This window comes from Thermobia domestica, chromosome 12, assembly GCF_964235325.1.
Source record: "Thermobia domestica chromosome 12, izTheDome1.hap1.1, whole genome shotgun sequence".
Taxonomy (NCBI): Eukaryota; Metazoa; Arthropoda; class Insecta; order Zygentoma; family Lepismatidae; genus Thermobia; species Thermobia domestica.
The window spans coordinates 10,008,927-10,033,557 of NC_137465.1; the positions used below are offsets into that span (position 1 = coordinate 10,008,927).

At 39.0% G+C, this 24,631-nt stretch overlaps 1 protein-coding gene across 1 annotated transcript in view; it reads left to right on the forward strand.

Moving 5' to 3' along the window:
* LOC145666326 (uncharacterized) overlaps positions 1 to 24,631 on the forward strand; it is a 252,696-nt gene that overhangs the window by 166,970 nt on the left and 61,095 nt on the right. The window contains exon 3 of the mRNA XM_081733430.1: positions 6,177 to 8,231. Coding sequence (XP_081589556.1) covers positions 6,177 to 8,231 — 2,055 coding nt within the window. The remainder of the gene's footprint in view (positions 1 to 6,176; positions 8,232 to 24,631) is intronic.

Below are 24,631 nucleotides of genomic sequence, written 5' to 3' on the forward strand. Positions count from 1 at the left end.
GGTCCCCAACATGAGAGTCTACGATTTCGTTCAAATCCCTGGCAGGCGTAAAAAGGTTAAACTTTATCTGTACTCTTTCTCTTATAAAAACAATCTAGTTCTGTATATTTTTCCCTAAAAATATAGGTGGAAGCAGTGGCGGATCCAGGATATGATCAAGGGAGGGGCTAAACCATAATTTGCCGTTTTATCCAGTGTAAAGCACAATTGAAGTCCATTTTATCCAGTGTAAACCTGAGCGTCAAGGGGGGGCTATAGCCCCGTAGCCCCCCCTTGGATCCGCCCTTGGGTGGAAGTATTTAGAATTATTTATTGAATTTTTGGGTGTAGAATAATATCCTTGGATACAGTATTACATAGACGTAATGGCAGCATTGGACACTTTCCGCCCAATGCTTCAATCCTTTCCAATAAAAATTGCTAGGTGCGTACCTGGATACGACAAAGGTCTGAAAATTGATAATGTCCTGCTAAAATCGATAGTGTCCTGCCAAAATCGATAGTGTCCTGCCAAAATTGATAGTGTCCTTCCAAAATCGATATATCTAAGATCGATAGTATCCTGCCAAAATCGATAGTGTCCTGCCAAAATTGATAGTGTCCTGCCAAAATCGATATATCTAAGATCCGAAACTTACAGAATTTTTTTTTAAAAAATATATTGATCATAAAATGTCTTTTTAAGTCCTTGAGGTTAGAAAAAAATTCTTACTGATATTAACAATACGGTATCAAAGAACAAAATAATCACGGAATTTTAATTAAAACGAAAAACAGAATTCTGCACCAGGCAAAGAGAACAACAGCTAAAATCAATTATAATAACATCTGTAGTAAACTTACGTAACTTCACTTCATCACATTATTCCGTCTCAATATCAAATCATTCACAACCGATACCTTTCAATTTTATTGTATGTTCTTTCGTGTAAAATAAAATTGAATAGAAGAAGATTACATTCCAATTGAAATAGATTTTGTTTATGTGAAGGCCATACATATTCGTCCCCCTTCTCCCCTTTGCGTTTCCTAACAGGTTTCTGGAATTCGGAAGATTACAAATATGTGAATAATCTTTTTTTTCACTCTTAACATATAGAGGGAAACTGAATTTCTTTTTAATGGTAAATATATGTGCTTGGGGCTAGAGTGTTAGATGGCACAAGACACATAAAGTTGTTAACACGGTGAACACAATTGTATTCTTCTACATTTTTTTTGTGTTGTACTTTAATACTTTTGTTGATGTCCTAGAGAAAGAAGATAATTGGATAATTGAATATCAGTTTATTTTTTAAAGAAATAAAACGGATCTATTACATGGACGTCTCGCTTATCAGGAAGGATAGAGAGCAGAGATGGTGTAGGTCAATGAAAACTTGACCAATTGCTCACTGACCCAGCGCCCACCGTGACTCACGACCTACCGTGACCCACTTTGACCCATGACCCACCACCCACTGTGACCCACTGTGACCCACAAAAACCAATCGTCGTCAACTCTGATCCATGATCCAGGCTCTCCTCTCCACTGACTAAAGAGTTTACATTTGTACTAAAACAAGGCTGTAAATTTATCACTAATCGAAGTTTGAATTTCTACGGTCAATCTCTGAAGCACCGGCCTCTTACAATACCACTTGATCTGACCTTTACAATATAAAATGATAAAGTATTTATCATGGGTAATGTTACGATGAGTTTCAATTTAATTATCATATACAATTTGTTTCCTTGTTGAATTACAAATACTTTTCAGTGGAAAATAGGATGAAATTTGAGTCTCAAATCAAATAAAGTAGGCCAACGTAAAGGAAAAAAAAAATAAACAGTGTGAGGTTCGACTGTCTTGAAAGTCAAGTAGTAAATCCTATTGCTATTATTACAATTACAAAAATCAACATCCAAAAATACCTGAAGTTGTTTTTTTCAATTAGATATACTCATCTCAGGTAAGTAAATAGGAACAAATGACAAAGGAAGAAAAATGGAGGCCTTGAAAGGAAAGCGTAGAGAAATTCACCAGTGTTCAGAAGATCCTGTCTACAATGCACTGAGCAGAGTTGGTCGGTGGGTCAGAGTGAGTCATGGTCGGTCGGTAGGCCAGAGTGGAAAAAATGAAATGAAATCTTTAAGTTTTACGTCCCATGGTTATGCCGGTTAGGCTAAAGGAGACGGTGATGATGAGACATACCAATTATGCCCTTTTAGGTTAAGGGAGACAAATGATTAAGGCAAATTAATGATGATGGAAGAATTGGTGGAATGAGAATATGGGAGGAGACAGGAGTACCCTGAGAAAAACCACAGTCACGATGTTGTTCACTACAAACTTATACGTGGCCATGGATCGAACCAAAGATAAGCACTCTAGCCACCGTGTCCCCACTTGAAATTTGAACAGAATATAGGATTTGTGATGGAAGTTTCCATTGTGGAAGAAGTTTTTGGAAATTTGACGTATAAAGGGAGAAGAGGGGTATCAGTTATTATTTTGAAATGTCCATATTTCGGAATCTTCATATTAGAGGCATGAAATTTGGTATGTGTATTTCTCATTTAAAATAATTTAGGAATTCAAGAGCGCCTGATGTGCAAAGGTGCGGAACACAGCTTCTGTTCTCGAGCCAACAGAGGCGTACCTAGCCCGAGCAGAGATCCCCAACTGAGGCCTTGCCAATAGTAATTTAAGCTATTATTTATATATTTTTGAAAGTCTATAGTAAACTCATGATATACCTATCATAGTCTGTTTTTTTATTGTCCCCTCAGTCTTTACCTTCTAGATCCGCCACTGCGAGCCAAGCTTGTCCCTGGCTGAACCTTGCGGACAAGTATAGCAATTTCTATTCCTTAGAACCTGGTCTATTTGCTGATAAAATTTGGTTTAGATTTGGTCAGTAGCTACCGAGAAATAAAGTACCACATACAGACACACACCTGAAGTGAAAGTATAGGATCCCCACATAGGGATGGACACGAGCGAGTTCGAGCGAGTTTTCTTTGCATCTGGACTCGAGTCGAAACAGACATCTTTGAGCTCGACTCGAGAACTCGGATCGAAAAAGTTCCTCCAACTCGACTCGAAACTTGACTCGAATTCGGGTCGAGTTTCGAGTCGAGTGGACTCAAAACGAGCTAATTCAAGACAATATAATTATCAATGATACTACTACTATTACTACTAAACCTTATTATTATTATAATTAATAATAATAATAATAATAATAATAATAATAATAATAATAATAATAATAATAATAATAATAATAATAATAATAAAACACTGTGTTTAACCATGAAATGTAGGCGGTTTGTTTCTGAATACTGAAAACTAGTTGACTGTCGATATCGATCGTCGAGAAGTCCTCAGTAGGCAAGGACATCGGTCAAGAGGTTCTGGGTTTGAGTTCCGGAGGAGCAAGTGTTCGGGTTCGAACCAAAAATTGTTAAAAGTTATAGGGCACCGGCCAAACATATTCAAAACTGCTCGGCCCGGGTTTAAAGTTGTCAACGGCTCGAGCGGCTCGGTTCATAGCTCACTCACTATCGAGCTGAAACGCGAAGTGACCCGAACCAACAGTTCACCCAATCGAGCTGGCTCGAACCGATGGCTCATTTGAGACGAACCGAATGGAGCTGATTGCTCACCTAACCAAGCCAGTTCGAGCCATCGACTCAGTTGAACTGAATCGAACCGAACCGATGGACTCATTTGAACGGAGCTGGCTTGAGCCAATGGCTCATATGAGCCGAGTCGGTGGCTCATCCGAACCGAGCCGATTCGAGCCATCTGCTTAATTGAGCGGAGTCGATGGCTTCTCCTAACCGAGCCAATGGCTCATCCCAATCGAGCCGGTTCGAGCAGTTCGCTCAGTTAAACCGAGCCGACCAGATTGGCATCTCTACCGGGGTTGTTCTTCTATTTGGGCTCAAATATTCAATCGTGTAAGCCTCAGCCTTGATGATAAGAACTACATACTAATATTGGTGCTCACGACATTTAAGGCTGTCTCGTTATAAAAATCTATTGTCGTCTCGTTATCTAGACGAGACGATACACATTAAAATTACCCCACAAGAAGCACTAAAAGTACGAGACTAGATGCACTCCTGTCATGAGCAACACTAAAAGTATTCTACATTACTACTTATATTTCTCATGGCTGTCGCTTTCCAATCTAATCAGGCATGATTTAGAAACGAGTTAAGATGAGCTGAACAAGCATGCCAGTTTTCAGATTCGACTCGACTCGAAACTCGACCTGAAAACAGTGACTCAACTCGGGAAAATTACCTTTGATTCGACTCGAAACTCGACTCGAGTCGAGTTTTAGCTCGACTCGTGTCCATCCCTAATCCCATATCCTTACGCCGAGAGCTACTAATAATAGTAACTCATTTTCGGTGTTAATATTCATGAATCAACTTGTTGAATGTAATAATTTGTATGTATGTTTGTTTTCTCTATTCGTTTGACATAAAAAAGGTTCTTATACACCACAATGTTTTATTCTCGCTGTTGTGAGTTTCACCAAAACAATATTTTGTAATCCTTCTCAATATTACAGAGCCGGGATTTGTGATTTTATGGTTATATCTTATTTTTTTCACCTTTTCAAAATACTGTGTATTTGACTCGTTTTTTAAGCACATCACGGAGGGATGCCTATCCTACCTTGGTTCATAACTCACCAAGGCCGGCCCTAGACAATTTACCGCCCCATGAAATGGCATCATTTACCGCCCCCTTTCTCCAGAAAGAATAATTCTTAAGAGTCTTCATCCCGGCGAAATTAACATACCGCTAATTTTACAGTAATTATGTTATATCTTCAAATATATAAAAGATAATCGAAATGTGGAACAAGAGCGCCCTAGACAATATAATTTTACATGAGATACCGTCATCACGACTCACTTATCTGCTTTCGATTTCGAGCCATTTTGAAAATCGGCATTTGTTTTCGCGTTTCTAAATAGTTAAAAAGGGAAAGCCGCTAGGTGACTTGTGATAACGGTACCTCACGCAAAATAATATTGTCTAGGTCGCTCTTGTTCCATATTTCAATTATCTTTTATCTATTTGAAGATATCACATAATTACTGTAAAATTAGCGGTATTTTAATTTCGCCGGGATGAAGACTTAAAAGTCACGATCTTACGTATGCTACTCCATCATGAACAACGAAGGGGAGGGAAAGAGTAGTCGCACTCAGAAAGGCCGAAACACTACAAATACAATGTCGTTGTGTATGTTTTTCTTTAAATAATAATCTATTATGTTAGTGAAAGAGAAAGCAAAACCACCTGCTCAGGAAAGATAGTAATCCTTTTTTAATAGAATTCAATATCGAAGCTTCAATCTCAATATATCAGTTTGCAATTCCACTGCAACTAGCTGTTTTATCTTTATTTCTTGATTTTCCTTCTACATCTGTTAAAAAATAAATTTTAAAAGAACTTGTTTCCAACTTCAATGATAAGGAACTTGTTTGTGACAAAGACAAGACTACTTTTCATATCAAAACTGTGATAACTAACTAAATGGAACAAGTATTTGCTACTGTTCGAGAATTGAGTTCTTATTTTTGACAACAATCAAGCAATTCATGCTGGAATTTGTTCGACCATTTACTTTAGCACTGTTCATGTGACCTTAAACTAATTCGACCTAAACACGATTTATGAATGTAGTATTCAGATAGGCCAGCTTAGAAAATTTAACTACCACCATCACGAAATCTGTTTCTAACAAGAAATATTTAGTTTAAATAATATAGTTACAACAGATTTTGCCGTACCGTGTAAATGCACGTGTTGAACATATGGTAAAGTCGGTCCTGTAACTCACTTATCTTAAACTTACTGCTAAGTCCCCTGCCGGAAAGCATGACCTTATTTTAAAATTACTAATTGGTCTCACTATAACCCCATCCCAAACCCTGGGATCGGCATTGTATAAAACACATTTTTACTTATTTATCTCCAAGTTTCATTATTTTTCTGTTGAGTTTCCAAAATTTTGAAATCTGCCTGGCCCTTCATGAGTTCAGTTTTATTATATACTTCAATTATTTTATTAACATTTTTTTTCATTATTTTCTATGACAAAATAATGTTTCCAGCTGCACTATATAAAATAATAAAATATATTCTTTCTTTTCCTTTGCAGGTGTCCTCACTGTTTATCTGATAGCAGTGACGTCGGCACATGAGCGGGCGATACGTCGAATCACAGCTGCTGACCTTCAGGTAGTGGAAAGAAACTACCAAGAACCAAAGTCAAGACCAACGAGATCAGGTGCCGTTCGCAGGAACTCCACCGTCAGTAGTAATAATAAAGATCCCACCACTCTCGATAATAGTGTCCTAGTTCCCCCAACAGATGTCAGCCATGCACACGCGCAAGTCAAAGCACGGGAAGAAACGCGAAAGAGTTCGACCCAACGGCCGCCAGATATCAGCACGTACCATCCAGCGAGAAACATTTCGGTCGCGAGAAGTACGACACCTTCTCCGGCAGATGGCAGGACAACCACTCGTGGAGTGAAAACGCGCAATAGAACGTCCGATTTAGGAACAAATGAGGTTCAATATACAGGTACAAGATATGCAGAGAATGTTGTAGATCAGCTAGAAAATAACGTACGCCAAAATGTAGAAACTAGACTCAGTAGCAATCAGATCAACGTAGCAGCCGCACATTCATCACCAGAATCTGAAGTACGAATAGTGCAATTCCCGTTACCAACTGCGCACACAAGTAGATCTAGAATACGGGGTGTTACTGCTTCCGAAATCAGGAAAAACTTACGAAATTCAACAAATGCAATCAATAGAGGCAGGAATGAAGCGAAAACTGAATCAAAATCGCGGAGGAACGAGACTACGGAAGGAACGACGGAAGAATCAAACCACATCCCGACATTCCCATTCGACCATCACTTACAGCGTTTCGATGATCACTTCGATAGAATGTCATTCGGCATCAGCCGTGATATTCAGGCCAGCAGATCGAAAGCCATGGAGGACATGTGGAAAACACATTCCATGGTCAGAGACAGGGTGACGTCAGATAAAGTAGGAGCAGAAAGTTTTATGGATGAGCATAACATGGAAATTCCTAGAATTAATGTTGAACCAAGCTTTGCGGCTGCAGAAATGGACGCCACAGTTTCTTCAGATATTAACCAAAAACACACCCCTCATCACTGGATGACCGATGGTTGGACGCCTTCTGATTGGCCAACATTCCCTACCCCTGTATTCCCAACAGCATCTTCCGATCCTAGTGTAGCTATGAATTACCAAGACTTTAAAGCAATGGTTTATAGTAACAAATCCGAGCCAACGTCTACCAAAATGGATTTGTATATGGCGGGTGGCACGGTGATGGACTATTCCACATATTACAAGACAGTAGAAACAATTCGACCCAATAGCACCGGTAATCTGAGAAACACTGAAGACCCTCCGATTATGCCTACTCCTGTCCTAGACCCAATAACTACCAATTCTATTCAGAAACGAGATGATCATCAAGAGACCGAGGCCCACGTGAATGTGGTTATAGTACCTACCCCCTCACAAGACCAAACACGAACTTCTAGTCCGTTAAGCACAGTGACTGTGTCTCCAACAAACGTAGTCTCTGACCAACAATCAATGGCTGTAGAAGCGGCGAGTGTCACATCAGTGTACCGTGGTAGACCGTCCTGGGTTCCTATCCCGCCCTCATCCACACCAGCCCCTGTGACAGAAGAAGGTCGGGCAGGTCACTCGAGAACAACTCCTTGGATTCCCCGAAGAACTGTGAATCGAAGTCGCCCTCCACCATCAACTTCACCCTCCCCACCCACTATCCCCATTCGACGGGTACCAACACCCCCAACCACACCTTTTACAACAGCCGATGGCTTCCGGCCAATCAGAAGGCAAGGGGTGAGGTATGGCCAAAGGTACGGACAAACGGCCGACCCCAAATACAATAACACGTGGGATTTATGGGAAGCAACGAGATACACTAGGCGACCAACAGTGTCAACGACGTTGGTGAACAAATCTCGACGCCCTGTGAATCGTGTGAAGTACACATCAACCACTCCAACGACGCCAACAACGGAAGTGACCACAAACGAGCCACAGCGGAAGAAGAATTACAAAGAAGAATCGAACGAAACAACTCCTCCGACTCCTGCTCCAACAACAGGAACTCCCAAGAAAAAAGGTAAGGTATCGATAATATTAATTTTTATATGAAAGATCAATATTATGTTGCCATATGGTGCAAATATAAAGGTGAAATAGTTCAAACTAGTGATTAAAGTATATTTTTTTCTAAAGGGCCAGAATTTGAAAATTATACGCTTGTTTCTAGACCAAATAACGCGTAACTTCTTTTGTTTCATTGTCATTTGTGTTAACAAAATTAAAACGATTAAGTTTCCCTTCTCAGTGTGGAGCTACAATAAACTTCCAAACTACTGTATGCGAATTCAATATTCAAACTTGAAGAAGTATATCGATAACTAATAGTCGTGATAGATTAATAAGACTAAAGATAGAACCTGTTTTTCGGACACTGAATCAATATTTAAAAGCTATTACTCACTAACTTAGTGTTTTTGTTCTATGGTCATAAATGTTGAAACCGGAAATCGTTAATTTGAACCACTTTCAATTTGAATAGAGAGTTTCAATGGAGGAGATAGAACATATTATTGGGACATTGAATCGATTGCAAGAAAAACACTTCTCGATATCTCCTACAGCTTTTGATCTATGCAAATCATATTTGAAACCGGAAGTAGTAGTAAATTTCAACCACTTCCGGTTTCGGTAGAATTTTATGGGCTGCGATGATATACACCTTTGAGACACTATATCAGTTTGTAGAAAACCGCTTGTCGTTATCTGTTACCATTTATGTTCTGTGATGATATGTTTCGGAACCAGAAATGGTTAATTTGAACCACTTCCGGTTTACATAGAGAGTTAACTAAAGGGATGGAACCTATTCTTGGGAAGCTACATCGATTGCAAAAAAACGCTATCTGTAATAGTTTTCGTTCTATACCGATAAACATCGAAACCGGAAATAGTAGATAACTATCCCTTCCGGTTTGAATAGAAGGTTAGCCTAGGATATCGATCCTATTCTTTGGATGCGGAATGGATTTGCAGAAAACCGCTTGTTGATATTTTTTTACCGTTTTTGCTTAAAGAAATCAATATTGAAATCGGAAACACTAGTAAATCTCAACCAGTTCCGGTTTCACTAAGGTGCTTCTGATGGTGACGGTATGTTCCTCCCTTGAGACGTTGAATGGATTGTACAAAACCACGTGTCTTTATCTATCACCTATTTTGTTGTACGGCGAAAAACTTTGAAACCGGAAATGGTTGATTTCTGCCACTTCCGGTTTGAATAGAGGGTTAACGGAGGAAATGGAACGCATTCTTGAGACGGTGAGTCGATTCCACAAAACAGCTTCTCGATAACTTATGTTCTGATAACATTCGACAGACAGACGGACAAAGCCATCCTATAAGACTTCAGACGCTTATCCATAGTTTGGAAGTCTAGAAGTGAACTTGTTTGGATTCTTAGAGTGTACACAATTCTTATGATAAACCAATCTTTGTTAATGTTAGATGGACCCAAAAATCTCCATTTTTATGTATGATAACATAATAATAAGAAAGATTGTTCTAACCTTATTATGAAGGCTGATGGAAGGTACAGTGTCTGAGTGGTAGAGCGCGTACTTCTTGTGCGTGGGGTTTTTGGTTCGATCTCTGGCCATTTAAATTTGTGGTGGACAACATCGTGTCCGTGGATTTTCTTGGGGTACTCTCGTTTTCTCCCACATTCTCATTCCACCAATTATTCCATCATTATTTACTTGCCTTAATCATCAGTCTCCCTTAGCCTAATGGGCATAATTGTAGGACGTTAAACTTAAATATTTCATTTCAATTTTTATTTCATTGAGCGGCGCTTCCGTTCTTCGCAGGGCAAGAGTACGTTTATGCCCCTATTCTGTGCGAGAAATGTAAACCTCTTTTCTCCTTTTAATTCAAGGATGTTATAAATGGAGGATCTGCGCATATACATCTTCATCCTATTAAATCGATGAAGCCAAAAAACAACCGAGCATCGGCACGTCTGATTGGCTACTTTCGTTTCCGCCATGACTGTTGGCTCAAAACATTGCGATCCTATTGGGCGGAGTGGGCAGAGTAGGGGTGTCGAAACTGTGACGTATTGATTCAAGATTTTGTTGTAAGGGCAAATGCTCTATTTTATAAGATCCTTGTTATAATTACATATTTCAATCAAAGTGAAATGATAAGAAAAAACCATGTCGGCTCAAATGCTAAGTGTATTCAATAAATCTCTTAAAATGGTTCACCCGTTTCCCCTCTATGATAGGATTGATAACTTCGAAATAATTTTTATATATTGAGAAAAAGAAATAGAAATGACCCCCCCCCCTTTCTCTCGTTAAAAGTGGAATTTCCGAAAACGCTGTGATACATGCCCACTTCAAATGGAACGAAATGAAATCTTTCAGTTCAACGTCCCACCATTATACTCTTAAGAAAGGAGGATGACTAAGGCAAGTGAATGATAATGGAAGAACTGGTGAAATTAGAATGTGGAAGGAAACAGAAGTAACTTGAAAAAAATGAAATCTTTAAGTTTTACGTCCCACGATTATGCCGGTTAGGCTAAAGGAGACGGTGATGATAAGAGATGAATGAAATAAAGAAAGTGCGAGGAAACGGAATAACCCCGAGAAAACCCACGAGCACGGCGTTTGTCCACCACAAAGTTCATTTGACGGGGGCTGGGATCGAACACGGAACCCCAAGCACCAGAGGTGAGCGCTCTACCACTGAGCCACCGCACCCCCACAGGAAGTAACTTGAGAAACCCCACGAACAACTTACCCACTTTTTTGAGTAAGTAGTTTGTATACCAACTTCTATATCCCTAAAGCAAGGGTAAAAGTGGGGAGAACGCGGAGGGACGCCGTCCCCCTGCCTCACAACATTATGTACGGCGTCCCCTCAGTTCCTAAAAAATTACAATGAGCAAAGATAGGCAGGGTGAACGGCCTGACGTCATGCCGCTACCTACCGTTCCCGTACCTTTCAATATCCACTTTTTCCCCTGCCCTACAGGATCTCTAATCTTATGGGATTTCGATTCTTATTATAACTATTGCAATCCCCAGTCTTTTTTCAATCCACATTGGGTAGTTTACTTTAGGTGGTGATACAATGCAACTCTGTTTCGTCAGTGAGAATGACATCTGCTCCGAAGACCGACCTCCAGAACTGCTCATAACTGACCTAACACAGCGACCACATTAGGCACACTCTCTTCAACTAGGCGTAGCTACTACCTACAGTTTGACCTCTTTGAAACTCAGATAAATCTCTCATTTTGCATCACCGCCGTCTGTCCGCTTCAACACCCCTGTTCTATCCCACCTTACGTACTATAAAAAATCGCCTAAGACACCTTTAACAATGACCAGGTGTAGAACACGCATCTTCAGTGTTGCCTGTACCAAACTTAGATATTTCCATTATTTTGATAAAACTTTATATGTCATCGATTAAACTGGAAGTTTCAATTGAAACCCACTCAAAGGCGAGTAGTAATACCGAAGTGACTTTTCATATTATATTTATTTTGTTTATAATTTTTAATTTTTTCAAGTGATTCATTAAACAATGATTGAGTGATGGTATGGCATTGTTACATGAGTTAAGCAACATACTTATACATATAATTGCATTTGTGGCCCCGAAAATAAGTTTCCGGCGACTGGTATTCATTGAAATAATGTATATTTGACAAAATGTGTACTATAAGGTATTTAGTGATACAGTGGTTATTTGTCGACGTAATTGCCGCCATTTTCCAAGCACTTGTTAAGTCGAGGTACTAACTTCTGTATCTCACCTCATAATTCCAGTGCCTGCTCCTGGAACCCAATTTTAACTTGGTTCTTAATCTCTATAACGTCGTGGAAGTGTTGTCCAGCAGGTTGTTTCGTCAGGCGTTTCTATAAATGGGAGCAACTACTTTGTGAATATTTACAGGGATCTTACCTTGTGGTTGGAGAAAACGTATGACGGAGTACATTTCCCATTTGGTGGGATTCTGCGCCGGTTCAGCCATTGTAAATACTTGTTACTCGCAACACACCAATTAGGAATGAGAAACTTCCACGAGATGGAAGCAAAAGGCTGACAGTGAAAGATAGCGTAACTAACTTACGCACGAAAATAATATTAATCTGTTTACAGAGATTGTAACCTTACTTTCCGGATACGCTTCATAACATAGTAGAATGGTTCTCCGTCCATTTTTGGTCAATATAGGGAGGTCGTAATGTTTCGAGTGATATGTAATAGATGGATAATCTATGTGTAGACCCATTTAGCATGGTGGACTAGGGAATTGAATGCGGTCTGGAATTTTGGACTTTTCTTTGACTCAGCGGCGCCGACTTCCCAAAATATATGTGGGTGCATATCAATGGCGGGATGTGTTAGCCCATATGTTTTTAGGAAAGTGTCGATATGATTCATTTATTTTTAGCTAAAATATTTTATAAACACTGTCATAAAGGGCTGTGCTGTGATAAAGTAAAATATTCCGGTACTATAAGGATAAGTTGGGGCTGCCGTACCTGAGTCGGTAACACAGTTGACTTAAACGCAAGAGAAACGGGTTCAAACCCGGGTTCATACTAAAAACCTTGTGGGTGCGCCGCACCCACAAGATTATTTGTGTGGGTGCTGGAGCCCCGGAGCACCCACGTAGTCGGCGCGCATGCTTTGATTTCCGAAATATTGTGAAAAACATGAAACAGTTTGGTTGAAACTGATGAACTTTCTTAAAGAAGAAAACATTTTTTTGAGAAGGGAGAAGGTTATTTTTCTTTTTGAAAGATGTTTTCATTATAGGTGAGACTAACAAGTAAAATGTAAATTGATAATATTCGTCTATTGATTTCCATGGCATCTATACTTATATATAGCAGCTGAAATCATAAGGATTTTGTAAAAGGCGTGGCAAAAGTTTTGCTTGTTTACTTGAGTTGGGTTTAGCGAAGTTATAATAAGACGCAGATCTAGAGCTTGATTTGGAATCCAAACCACATCAGCTCCTTCTGAGAATCGAACCCTGATCTCCCGCTAACCATATTGCCACGTTCAATCACCAATAAACAGTTCCGTAGCTATTACAACGTCAACACAATAGATATGAATAGTTATTTCTGATCATCTCGAATAACATATAAACTAAAATTACAGACCTAGGTCTCCGTTGCGTTTGTCGATAAATTTGTTATAAGAAAATTGAATTAAATAATAAAATTGTATAAATCCCGGTAGATAGAAAGAAAAAGTAGAAAGAGGTCACAAACAGGAAATAAATAAAGAAAAAAAAAAAAACAATATCAGGAAAATCGATCGAAATTAGGGTACAGTTCCAGAAGTGAAAGAGGGTTTGCAACCAAGTGCTTTCCTTTTACCAACACTACGTGGACTATCCTCATTTGTCGCAGCTCAGTATAACACACAACTATTTTTTGTATGCCAAGTTTGAACCAGTTTTACCAACATCCGTTGGGTGACATTTGGTGACCTCTGGAGGTCACAGGGTTTATCATAGGGACTTGGCACCATATAAACAATTAACCGGGGAGTCCTCATCTACAATATATCCAAAAATCACCCAAGTCGTTCAGACAAAGAAATGCAATGCTTTTCGTGCGCTGTGACCTCATAAACAATTGACCGGGGAGTCCTCAGCTACAACATATCCAAAAATCACCCAAGTCGGATAGACGAGGAAATGCAATGCTTTTCGTACGATGTGACCTTTGATGACCTCTGGAGGTCACAGGGTTTATCATAGGGAGTTGGCCCCATATAAACAATTAACCGGGGAGTCCTCAACTACAATATATCCAAAAATCACCCAAGTCGTTCAGACAAAGAAATGCAATGCTTTTCGTGCGGTGTGACCTCATAAACAATTGACCGGGGAGTCCTCAGCTACAACATATCCAAAAATCACCCAAGTCGGACAGACGAGGAAATGCAATGCTTTTCGTACGCTGTGACCTTATAAACAATTAACCGGGGAGTCCTCAGCTACGACATATCCAAAAATCACCCAAGTGGATAGACGAGGAAATGCAATGCTTTTCGTACGATGTGACCTTTGATGACCTCTGGAGGTCACAGGGTTTATCATAGGGAGTTGGCCCCATATAAACAATTAACCGGGGAGTCCTCATCTACAATATATCCAAAAATCACCCTAGTCGTTCAGACAAAGAAATGCAATGCTTTTCGTGCGGTGTGACCTCATAAACAATTGACCGGGGAGTCCTCAGCTACAACATATCCAAAAATCACCCAAGTCGGACAGACGAGGAAATGCAATGCTTTTCGTACGCGGTGACCTTATAAACAATTGACCGGGGAGTCCTCAGCTACAACATATCCAAAAATCACCCAAGTGAATAGACGAGGAAATGCAATGCTTTTTGTACGATGTGACCTTTGATGACCTCTGGAGGTCACAGGGTTTATCATAGGGAGTTGGCCCCATATAAACAATTAACCGGGGAGTCCTCAGCTACAATATATCCAAAAATCACCCAAGTCGTTCAGACAAAGAAATGCAATGCTTTTCGTGCGGTGTGACCTCATAAACAATTGACCGGGGAGTCCTCAGCTACAACATATCCAAAAATCACCCAAGTCGGATAGACGAGGAAATGCAATGCTTTTCGTACGATGTGACCTTTGATGACCTCTGGAGGTCACAGGGTTTATCATAGGGAGTTGGCCCCATATAAACAATTGACCGGGGAGTCCTCAGCTACAACATATCCAAAAATCACCCAAGTCGGACAGACGAGGAAATGCAATGCTTTTCGTACGCTGTGACCTTATAAACAATTAACCGGGGAGTCCTCAGCTACGACATATCCAAAAATCATCCAAGTGGATAGACGAGGAAATGCAATGCTTTTCGTACGCGGTGACCTTATAAACAATTGACCGGGGAGTCCTCAGCTACAACATATCCAAAAATCACCCAAGTCGGACAGACGAGGAAATGCAATGCTTTTCGTACGCGGTGACCTTATAAACATTTAACCGGGGAGTCCTCAGCTACAACATAACCAAAAATCACCCAAGTCGGACAGACGGGGAAATGCAATGCTTTTCGTACGCGGTGACCTTATAAACAATTGACCGGGGAGTCCTCAGCTACAACATATCCAAAAATCACCCAAGTGAATAGACGAGGAAATGCAATGCTTTTTGTACGATGTGACCTTTGATGACCTCTGGAGGTCACAGGGTTTATCATAGGAAGTTGGCCCCATATAAACAATTGACCGGGGAGTCCTCAGCTACAACATATCCAAAAATCACCCAAGTCGGACAGACGAGGAAATGCAATGCTTTTCGTACGCTGTGACCTTATAAACAATTAACCGGGGAGTCCTCAGCTACGACATATCCAAAAATCATCCAAGTGGATAGACGAGGAAATGCAATGCTTTTCGTACGATGTGACCTTTGATGACCTCTGGAGGTCACAGGGTTTATCATAGGGAGTTGGCCCCATATAAACAATTAACCGGGGAGTCCTCATCTACAATATATCCAAAAATCACCCTAGTCGTTCAGACAAAGAAATGCAATGCTTTTCGTGCGGTGTGACCTCATAAACAATTGACCGGGGAGTCCTCAGCTACAACATATCCAAAAATCACCCAAGTCGGACAGACGAGGAAATGCAATGCTTTTCGTACGCTGTGACCTTATAAACAATTAACCGGGGAGTCCTCAGCTACAACATATCCAAAAATCACCCAAGTGGATAGACGAGGAAATGCAATGCTTTTTGTACGATGTGACCTTTGATGACCTCTGGAGGTCACAGGGTTTATCATAGGGAGTTGGCCCCATATAAACAATTAACCGGGGAGTCCTCATCTACAATATATCCAAAAATCACCCTAGTCGTTCAGACAAAGAAATGCAATGCTTTTCGTGCGGTGTGACCTCATAAACAATTGACCGGGGAGTCCTCAGCTACAACATATCCAAAAATCACCCAAGTCGGACAGACGAGGAAATGCAATGCTTTTCGTACGCTGTGACCTTATAAACAATTAACCGGGGAGTCCTCAGCTACAATATATCCAAAAATCACCCAAGTCGTTCAGACAAAGAAATGCAATGCTTTTCGTGCGGTGTGACCTCATAAACAATTGACCGGGGAGTCCTCAGCTACAACATATCCAAAAATCACCCAAGTCGGACAGACGAGGAAATGCAATGCTTTTCGTACGCTGTGACCTTATAAACAATTAACCGGGGAGTCCTCAGCTACAACATATCCAAAAATCACCCAAGTGGATAGACGAGGAAATGCAATGCTTTTTGTACGATGTGACCTTTGATGACCTCTGGAGGTCACAGGGTTTATCATAGGGAGTTGGCCCCATATAAACAATTAACCGGGGAGTCCTCAGCTACAATATATCCAAAAATCACCCAAGTCGTTCAGACAAAGAAATGCAATGCTTTTCGTGCGGTGTGACCTCATAAACAATTGACCGGGGAGTCCTCAGCTACAATATATCCAAAAATCACCCAAGTCGTTCAGACAAAGAAATGCAATGCTTTTCGTGCGGTGTGACCTCATAAACAATTGACCGGGGAGTCCTCAGCTACAACATATCCAAAAATCACCCAAGTCGGACAGACGAGGAAATGCAATGCTTTTCGTACGCTGTGACCTTATAAACAATTAACCGGGGAGTCCTCAGCTACAACATATCCAAAAATCACCCAAGTGGATAGACGAGGAAATGCAATGCTTTTTGTACGATGTGACCTTTGATGACCTCTGGAGGTCACAAGGTTTATCATAGGGAGTTGGCCCCATATAAACAATTAACCGGGGAGTCCTCAGCTACAATATATCCAAAAATCACCCAAGTCGTTCAGACAAAGAAATGCAATGCTTTTCGTGCGGTGTGACCTCATAAACAATTGACCGGGGAGTCCTCAGCTACAATATATCCAAAAATCACCCAAGTCGTTCAGACAAAGAAATGCAATGCTTTTCGTGCGGTGTGACCTCATAAACAATTGACCGGGGAGTCCTCAGCTACAACGTATCCAAAAATCACCCAAATCGGATAGACGAGGAAATGCAATGCTTTTTGTACGGTCTCCTTTTGTATTGCTCTCTCGGCTGCCAAGAGAAACACCATATTATTATTATTATTATTATTATTATTATTATTATTATTATTTCAGATAGTGAAGTAGTAAATACTCTTTATGCATCACAAACAAGTATGATAGTGAAAAGCGAAGTAAGGAAAAACTAACGGCAATTATATTTTTAAAACATTTTAACTTTGACGTTCTACAGATTGTTTAAACTGGTAACTATTTTCGAATGTGTCCATTAAAGTTTTTTTTTTTTTTTTTTTTAATTAAGTTTTGAATCCGTAATGACTTGAAGAAACGGGTAATGGAAATTATGCACCACAAAGTCAATTTCATTTTTTTACGATAAAACAAAATAACTTTTTTCACACAAAGTCGTTTCTAATTGTAGTCAACTGTTAGTTATATATTTCTAGGCCAATACTATGAAACAAAATGAAAAAAAAAAAATAGCAGGGCGGAAAAGAGTACTGCTAAGGTCCCCGTGTTATAGCTAGTAATCTAGGTTTTGAAAAATAAGTTCGAGTCTTGGATTTGGAGAGTCGATTGAGCCACTTTATTTATAGATAGAATAAAGTGTCGGAGAGGATATATGGTCTCTGTCATTAGTTCTGTGGTCTGTTTTTCCAATAATTTGGTTTGTAGTCAGTAGTAGATTGTGTTCTTGAAGGCCACGAGACACCTGAAGTTAAACGTCGGGTTTCCAAGAAGACTAAGCACTCAGCTTTAACTGTATGCAAGATCGAAAGAGAACCATTCTGTCATAAAGGAAAGATAATGATAAACTGTTTTCTTTTGCAAAAATTGCCCATGCCCATTTCGGTAATAAATAGATGCATCGCATTTTGCAATACAATTTTGCGTTTGCATCGCATTTCTAGGATTTTTTGTAGCAAACTGCGATGCGATACCACGTAAATAAAACGCTGGTGTGTATAAAGAACGGGGTAAAGTCTGTAGAAGAAAATGGGTAGATGCAAGGCGTATGGGCCAATTCACTGCAATTCTCTTCCCCTCAGGGCACAAAGAATATCCATGCGTTCATATCACTCACAAACTCCAACAGCAGATATGAATACAGCATTAATTGCCTCTAATTTCTTTATCTTTTACTTAACATCACCCATTAACCAAAATAATTAACAATTAACCAATAAATAAACTAAGTTTTAGTTAGAACAAGATCATAGTAGGGGAAGGAGAGGGGTGCACATTTACCTTACTCTAAGATTAAATAGTTAACTTTTGTTTCTGTAGTTCAGTATCTGTTAACTCATGTGACGTTGTCATTGCTTCACTATTCTGAGTTAACAACGAATATTTTTACCCTCATCGAGAATCGAATATGAGTAATCTAATACGGAAGGCATGCTTGCAAATTAGTCAGCTGCATTGGTAGAGGACAACATTCATACAAGATAAATTTAATGGATTTTTTAATACAACATTGATAAGCAGTGTTGTAGAACATTATTTTGTCTTTCGATTTCCTCTGTACCACCTAAATCAGTGAGGAGCCGCCCCTGCTCCGAGGGAAAGTAATATCAAGTACGGAGTGGGACGTGCTAAGGCACGCTATTCATTTACGCTTCGGTGACAAAGGTCAGGCAAAACTGTAGCAGTCTTTGTTACGCTGTGTGAATTTAGTAGAATCGCTTTTGAATGTGTGAATGACGCCGCATGATCGTGGCTTCCCCGCAGCCACTAGACCATGCAACACAAACCATGGCCTACATTTCGTCTCCGCCGATCGTGCCTTCTTCAAGCGTTTTCGTTCTTTTGCCAGAAACAGTGCAAAAGCTGGAAAATGATAGGGTTTTGCTTATTTGGATAATGTTTTCTTTATGACTTTTTTTGTTTTACAACTATTATTATCATTACAGAATTGCGCACAATTCTAATAGCGAAAGGTGTCATGTTCCATAAAATATTGAGGGTGTTGCCCTTATTATGGTTTCTGGTATATCTGTAGAACTTCACTGTTGTGGTGGATGCGAAACCCAAAGTATTCGTAAAGCCAGTGATTGTATCTAACATTGAACTCTGTTTCTTGTAAATCTGACAATACAGTTAAATATGATAAATATATTAAGCTGTTGATATCTCATTAGAAAATAAAGAAAGAAGTCTTTAGTTCTTATTTGTAATCTCTCGGTTATTTGTAATTGTAGAAGACGGATACATATACTAGCCTTTGACTAGCTGGAGGCTACGCCCCCAGGCCCCCGTGTTTGCTTGGCCTATAGCATCGCACCTCTTAAACCTAGAATTCTACTGAATTTCAAATTTTCTTTCCTATTTCAAGCGTCTAAAAGATAAGATTTTGTAACCCTAGAAAACTTCCATTTAAATAACATGGGAATTTCTTCCTCCCCCCTTTGGTCCCCTTCAAAATACAATACAGGATGTTTCAAAACAACATCGACAACGTTGGAAGGTGATTCCTGACACGAAGATAAGACAAAAAGTATAGACCAACCTAGATGCACAAATGCTTCCTTTCGGAGATATAGGCTGCCGAAAACTTGAAAAAGTGAACTTTAAATGCCCATAGCTCCAAAACTATGGGACCTACCGTAGTCGGGTCAAGACTTCACTTAGGAACTAGTACATGCTCTATCCAAATATCTAAGTTTCAGAATCTTGCGGTACTTCCACAACAATTCTTATAGAGGTAGTTGGTGAGTATTTCAAATTATATGAGCGTAGCCAAACTCCCTCTATAAAAAATGTTGCATAAGTACCGCAGGGTTCTGAAACATGTATTTCCCTGCAGAGTAAAATATTAATAGAAAATATATGTAATTATAACAGGTAGACAATAATAAAAAATTACGTTGAAGGACTTTTTTTTTAATAACAAACCATACTTGAAAGGAAAATTGTAATTTTGAAACCATTTTCCATTTATGCATGAGTAAAACAAACGTGAGGAGCGCTCATCTGCAGTGCCACTATTCATCTCTTCGAACCCGATAACTATGAATCCGACACCAATATATTTCGTATTCTATTACTTTTACATGTCACCCCTTCCCTTCCTAGGAATGGTATCAATGTTTTACCCTCCTTCCCACAGTATATTTTCCAGATGGTAATTTATAAGTATACTAACTTCGTTTGAAATTCCTCCAGGAGTCCATGTTGCATCGTACAGTTCACTATACTTTTTTTTTTTTTTTTTTTTGAGTCAAACATTTGTAAAGATACAGATCCGTAGTGTGACAATGGAACATTGTATTACCGCCCGACTGTTGTCGTTGTGCAAAACTTCATCATGATATGACGTAGGGAAATTAGTTAAATTAAGGCTGTAACATTTATTATCAAAGTTGAAACGTCGCTAATTAAAGAAAAGCATTTAATAAATCTCATATTTGAAACTAATTTCGGTTTAAACTAGCTGCGACTACATTTAATTCAATATTAAATTTCTGGAATGCACAGTATGAGCGTGCCTAAAAAGAAAAAAAAAGAACTTTTGGGATTCGAAACATAGGACTATCCTCGTATGAGTCCCTTACGCTAATTATTCGTCTAACACAGAATGATGCAAACGCAGTGTTTTTTTAATCATTCTTTTAAGTTATAGGTTCGCATTCAAGTGACAATCTTATGCGTATTTCCATTGGTTTTTTAATAACTTGTTCTGTTCAAAAGTGTAACACGTGTACGACGATTTGTTTCATTTTTCACTTCAGCTTCGCAAAAGGCGATTTATGTCTGAGTATTTGACACTATTTTAAGAGACGGTTCTATCAAATGTAACTCAATTAGCACAGTATTAACAAACTTTTACTGCTTCCACTGAGTCAACTTTTGGAATATTCTATTCTATTAGTTTCTCAACGTCGCTAAAGGGCAAATATGTGAAGGATTGCATAGAGTTCTCCTTGGCTGAGTGGATAAACTCATGGTTCTTTAGCTTAGAGGTTCGTGGTTCGAAATCCGTTTCGGAAGGTCAATATTTTTTTTTAAATTCTTAATTCCGCACATCTTAAGATCTTTCTCTCCCTTTATAATCATCTGATGCTCTAGAAAAGAGTTCTCCACCTTAATTCGCCAATTGCCTGATGTGATCCTCGCAGTTCGGAAATTTCATTCTTCTGTTTCACACAATCACAAATTTTATCATAATATAGATGCTGTCCGATCATTTTTTCTCCAGTTCTAAACTTGCATATGTAAATCATTCTTCTCTCACAATGTCGTCCACTATGAACGTACATGGCTTGGGATCAAACCTTCGACTCTTGAAACAAAATGCAAGTGCTCTAGCAATATGCTATCGCATTCTATAGGTTTATTGCTAAAACCAGCGTCATTTTAGATTTTGTTCGGCGCGTGGGGGAAGGTTTCTCCGCCAACATAATAGTTTCACTTTTTATATCAATGTTTTACTATACATTTGATCAAATAACAAGTGTTTATCACATTTAAGGTAGAGGAAATTACAGCCTCTTGTCCTGCCCAAATGACGCCCCTAGAACATTTGTTTGCAATTACTGGGAAACAAAATGAAATAAATCATTGAATAACACTCATTTCTGTCAATGGTTTTTAGAGTTCTGCGCCCGCATTACAGACTTTGGGAAGCATAGAACCTCATGCCTAGATTGACAATTTACATGGATTTCACAAGGAGCATCTTCCTAGCTTGTAATGTTTGAAGAAGGGAAAGAATGCAAATAAGGCGTTAATGAAGCTATGGGAACATTTTGTGATTTTTTAAATTCAGGCTCTACAAAGGCATTTCAGAACAAACGAATGAAAGAGACAGTTTTAGAGCTATAAAGCTTGTAAACATGTTTCCTGTTTTTTCCGCCTGAATGAAAAGAGTATATTACGTCACACAGACTGCTCTAGACAAGGAGAGTTGGAGGAGGGGGAGGAGTAGGATTAAATACGAGGAGCATGTAATCAATTGACACATGTGTTTCTGAATGCATAAGCCCGTTGCTTGACTTGGCTTGGTATAAGCACGGCGCAAGAGTGTGTCAGTGATTTGGATTTAAACTTTTTTGTAACATTTTCAATGCCGCGAACTGTACACAGTTTACTATCCTTTCAGGTTATGTAAGCCTGCATATCAATAATGCACGGTGGGTTGCATACATACAAGACTATTAAAGACAACCAGAAACATGTTTACCCCCCACAACCACCCTTGAAACACCCTACACCGTTAGACTACGCAATTTAATCAAAGAAACATGATTAAAAAAGAAAGAAAAAACAACTTGTTCCAAAAATCATTGCAAAGGTTCAGCCGTTTTTCCGACCCCGAAAACTATGAATTAGACACCTACATTACTTATTTTTGACATTTCATTTTTCTCATCTTCTCTCCCCATATCCAAGGTGGCTTAACTTGGAAATAAATGGAATCTGGAATGTCACTATTTATCTCAGCGACTCTGAAAACTATGGACTTGGCACTAATGTCGGCCGTTTACGATCATATTTACATGTTATTCCTTTCCATCCTCACCCCTACAGCCTAGGGATGCCTTACTCCCATAATTTTTCCAAATTATAAAAGTCACATGTGTACTAAATGTATGTGTACTGAATTTGGCTAAAATTGCTCCAGATGTTTCAAAATTGCGCTGGAACATGCATGTATAAATCCGTTTTAATGATGTCGGAGCAAAGCCTTTGGTGTTGCCCTTGTCTATTTTCAGGCCAGCTAACATGTCCGTTCTTGTATAAACTTGACTTACATTCATCGGGACTTTCAGCAATTAGTTTAGTGACCCCCAAAACTATGGATCAACATTAATTTCGTTTATTTGGGACATTTTTCACTCTTTTTCACTCCCTATTATCTTGAACTTAATCGGCACCGATAGTGTCAGTTTCATGTCAGCGACGCTGAAAACTATAGATTTGACTCTAATATCGGTCATTTTCAGTTACTTCTTCATGTCACCGCTTTCTACCGTACCTCTGGGTGCTAGAGGTGTCTTATTGTGTATCGCAGTTTGCTGTAACTGTCCTAAAATTTCGATCGTTCATAGGAACCTTTCTAGAGCTCGCTTGTGGATAAATGTTAGCTTTCTCACCATTCTTGTGGGAGACCATTCTTGTGCTCGGGTCCAAATTGAACTCCAAGTGTATGTCGTATGTATCATACATTGACAAGGGTCTTTTTCTATCATTGGTCAAGGCCAGTTTTCACGTTGCAAATTGAAAAAAAAATCCAATCTGATGATGAGAGAGAGTTTTTCTGTTGTCACATGTATTAATCTTTGGAACCGCTGAACTAATAGACCTGATATTAGATATATGTGTCTTATTGTTATAAGGATATGATTATCGCATTCACTTGTACGATTTCTAGAACTTCTACGCCGAACGACAGAAACAGATGGAAGATTTTACTAATATTACATGTTTCTTTTGAACCATTGAACAAAAAGGATAGATGTTTGCTATATGAGGACTTTCTGCTTGATAGAATATGGATATAATAATCTTTATTTGCACGAATTCAATATGGTTGAGTAGAGAGAGAGCGTGCGTGTAAAACGAGGGGAGAAATCTTACTGTCAGAAACACATTCCTTTCGAACTTCTAAGTTTATAGCCATGAAATTTAATATAGGGAACTTCTTGCTAATCCGCAATCGATTTACTTGCAAATTTCTATAAATCCCATTCCGAATGAAACAAGGGAAGAAATTTAAAATTATCACATATTTTGAACCGTTTGGAGACAAATGAAATTTGATATCTTAAAGTGTTTTGATTTTATCAATCACATATTTCAGTACGGTTGACGCAAGGGGCAACAGCGGGATGGGGCATTTCTTGAAACATCCAGGAATGACCCCGTTCTAGTAGCGTCGTTTAATGTTTTCCTTTTGAGGGAGGGGATGCAAGAGTCTTTAATGATGTAATAAGAATTTCACATTTTCCATTAGTCTAATAATATATTATTAATTGAAATGTACATATTTCAAATTGAGGAGAAAATGCGCTCTGGCCCCGAAATGATGGCCCTGGCTATCCTTTCTCTTCCTGAGTTTGTTTCATTATGTCTACTCTTATGTCTCTTGATGGGGTGTTTAATGATCAGGGAAACATTTAGTTAAGGATAAGCGTCAGTCCATCCCCTGCTTTTATTTATTTATTTATTTATTTATTTAAAATGGCGGAGTTAAGGCATAACCTTTTCTTTCACTCAACCATTTACATTTTTTCTTTTATTATCGGAAAGAAAATAAAACATGAAAAGTGAAAATGAAACTTATTACATATAAAATAAACACTAAAATAAACAAGAGACAATGCTGAACACATGTTAAACTATACAAAGAGA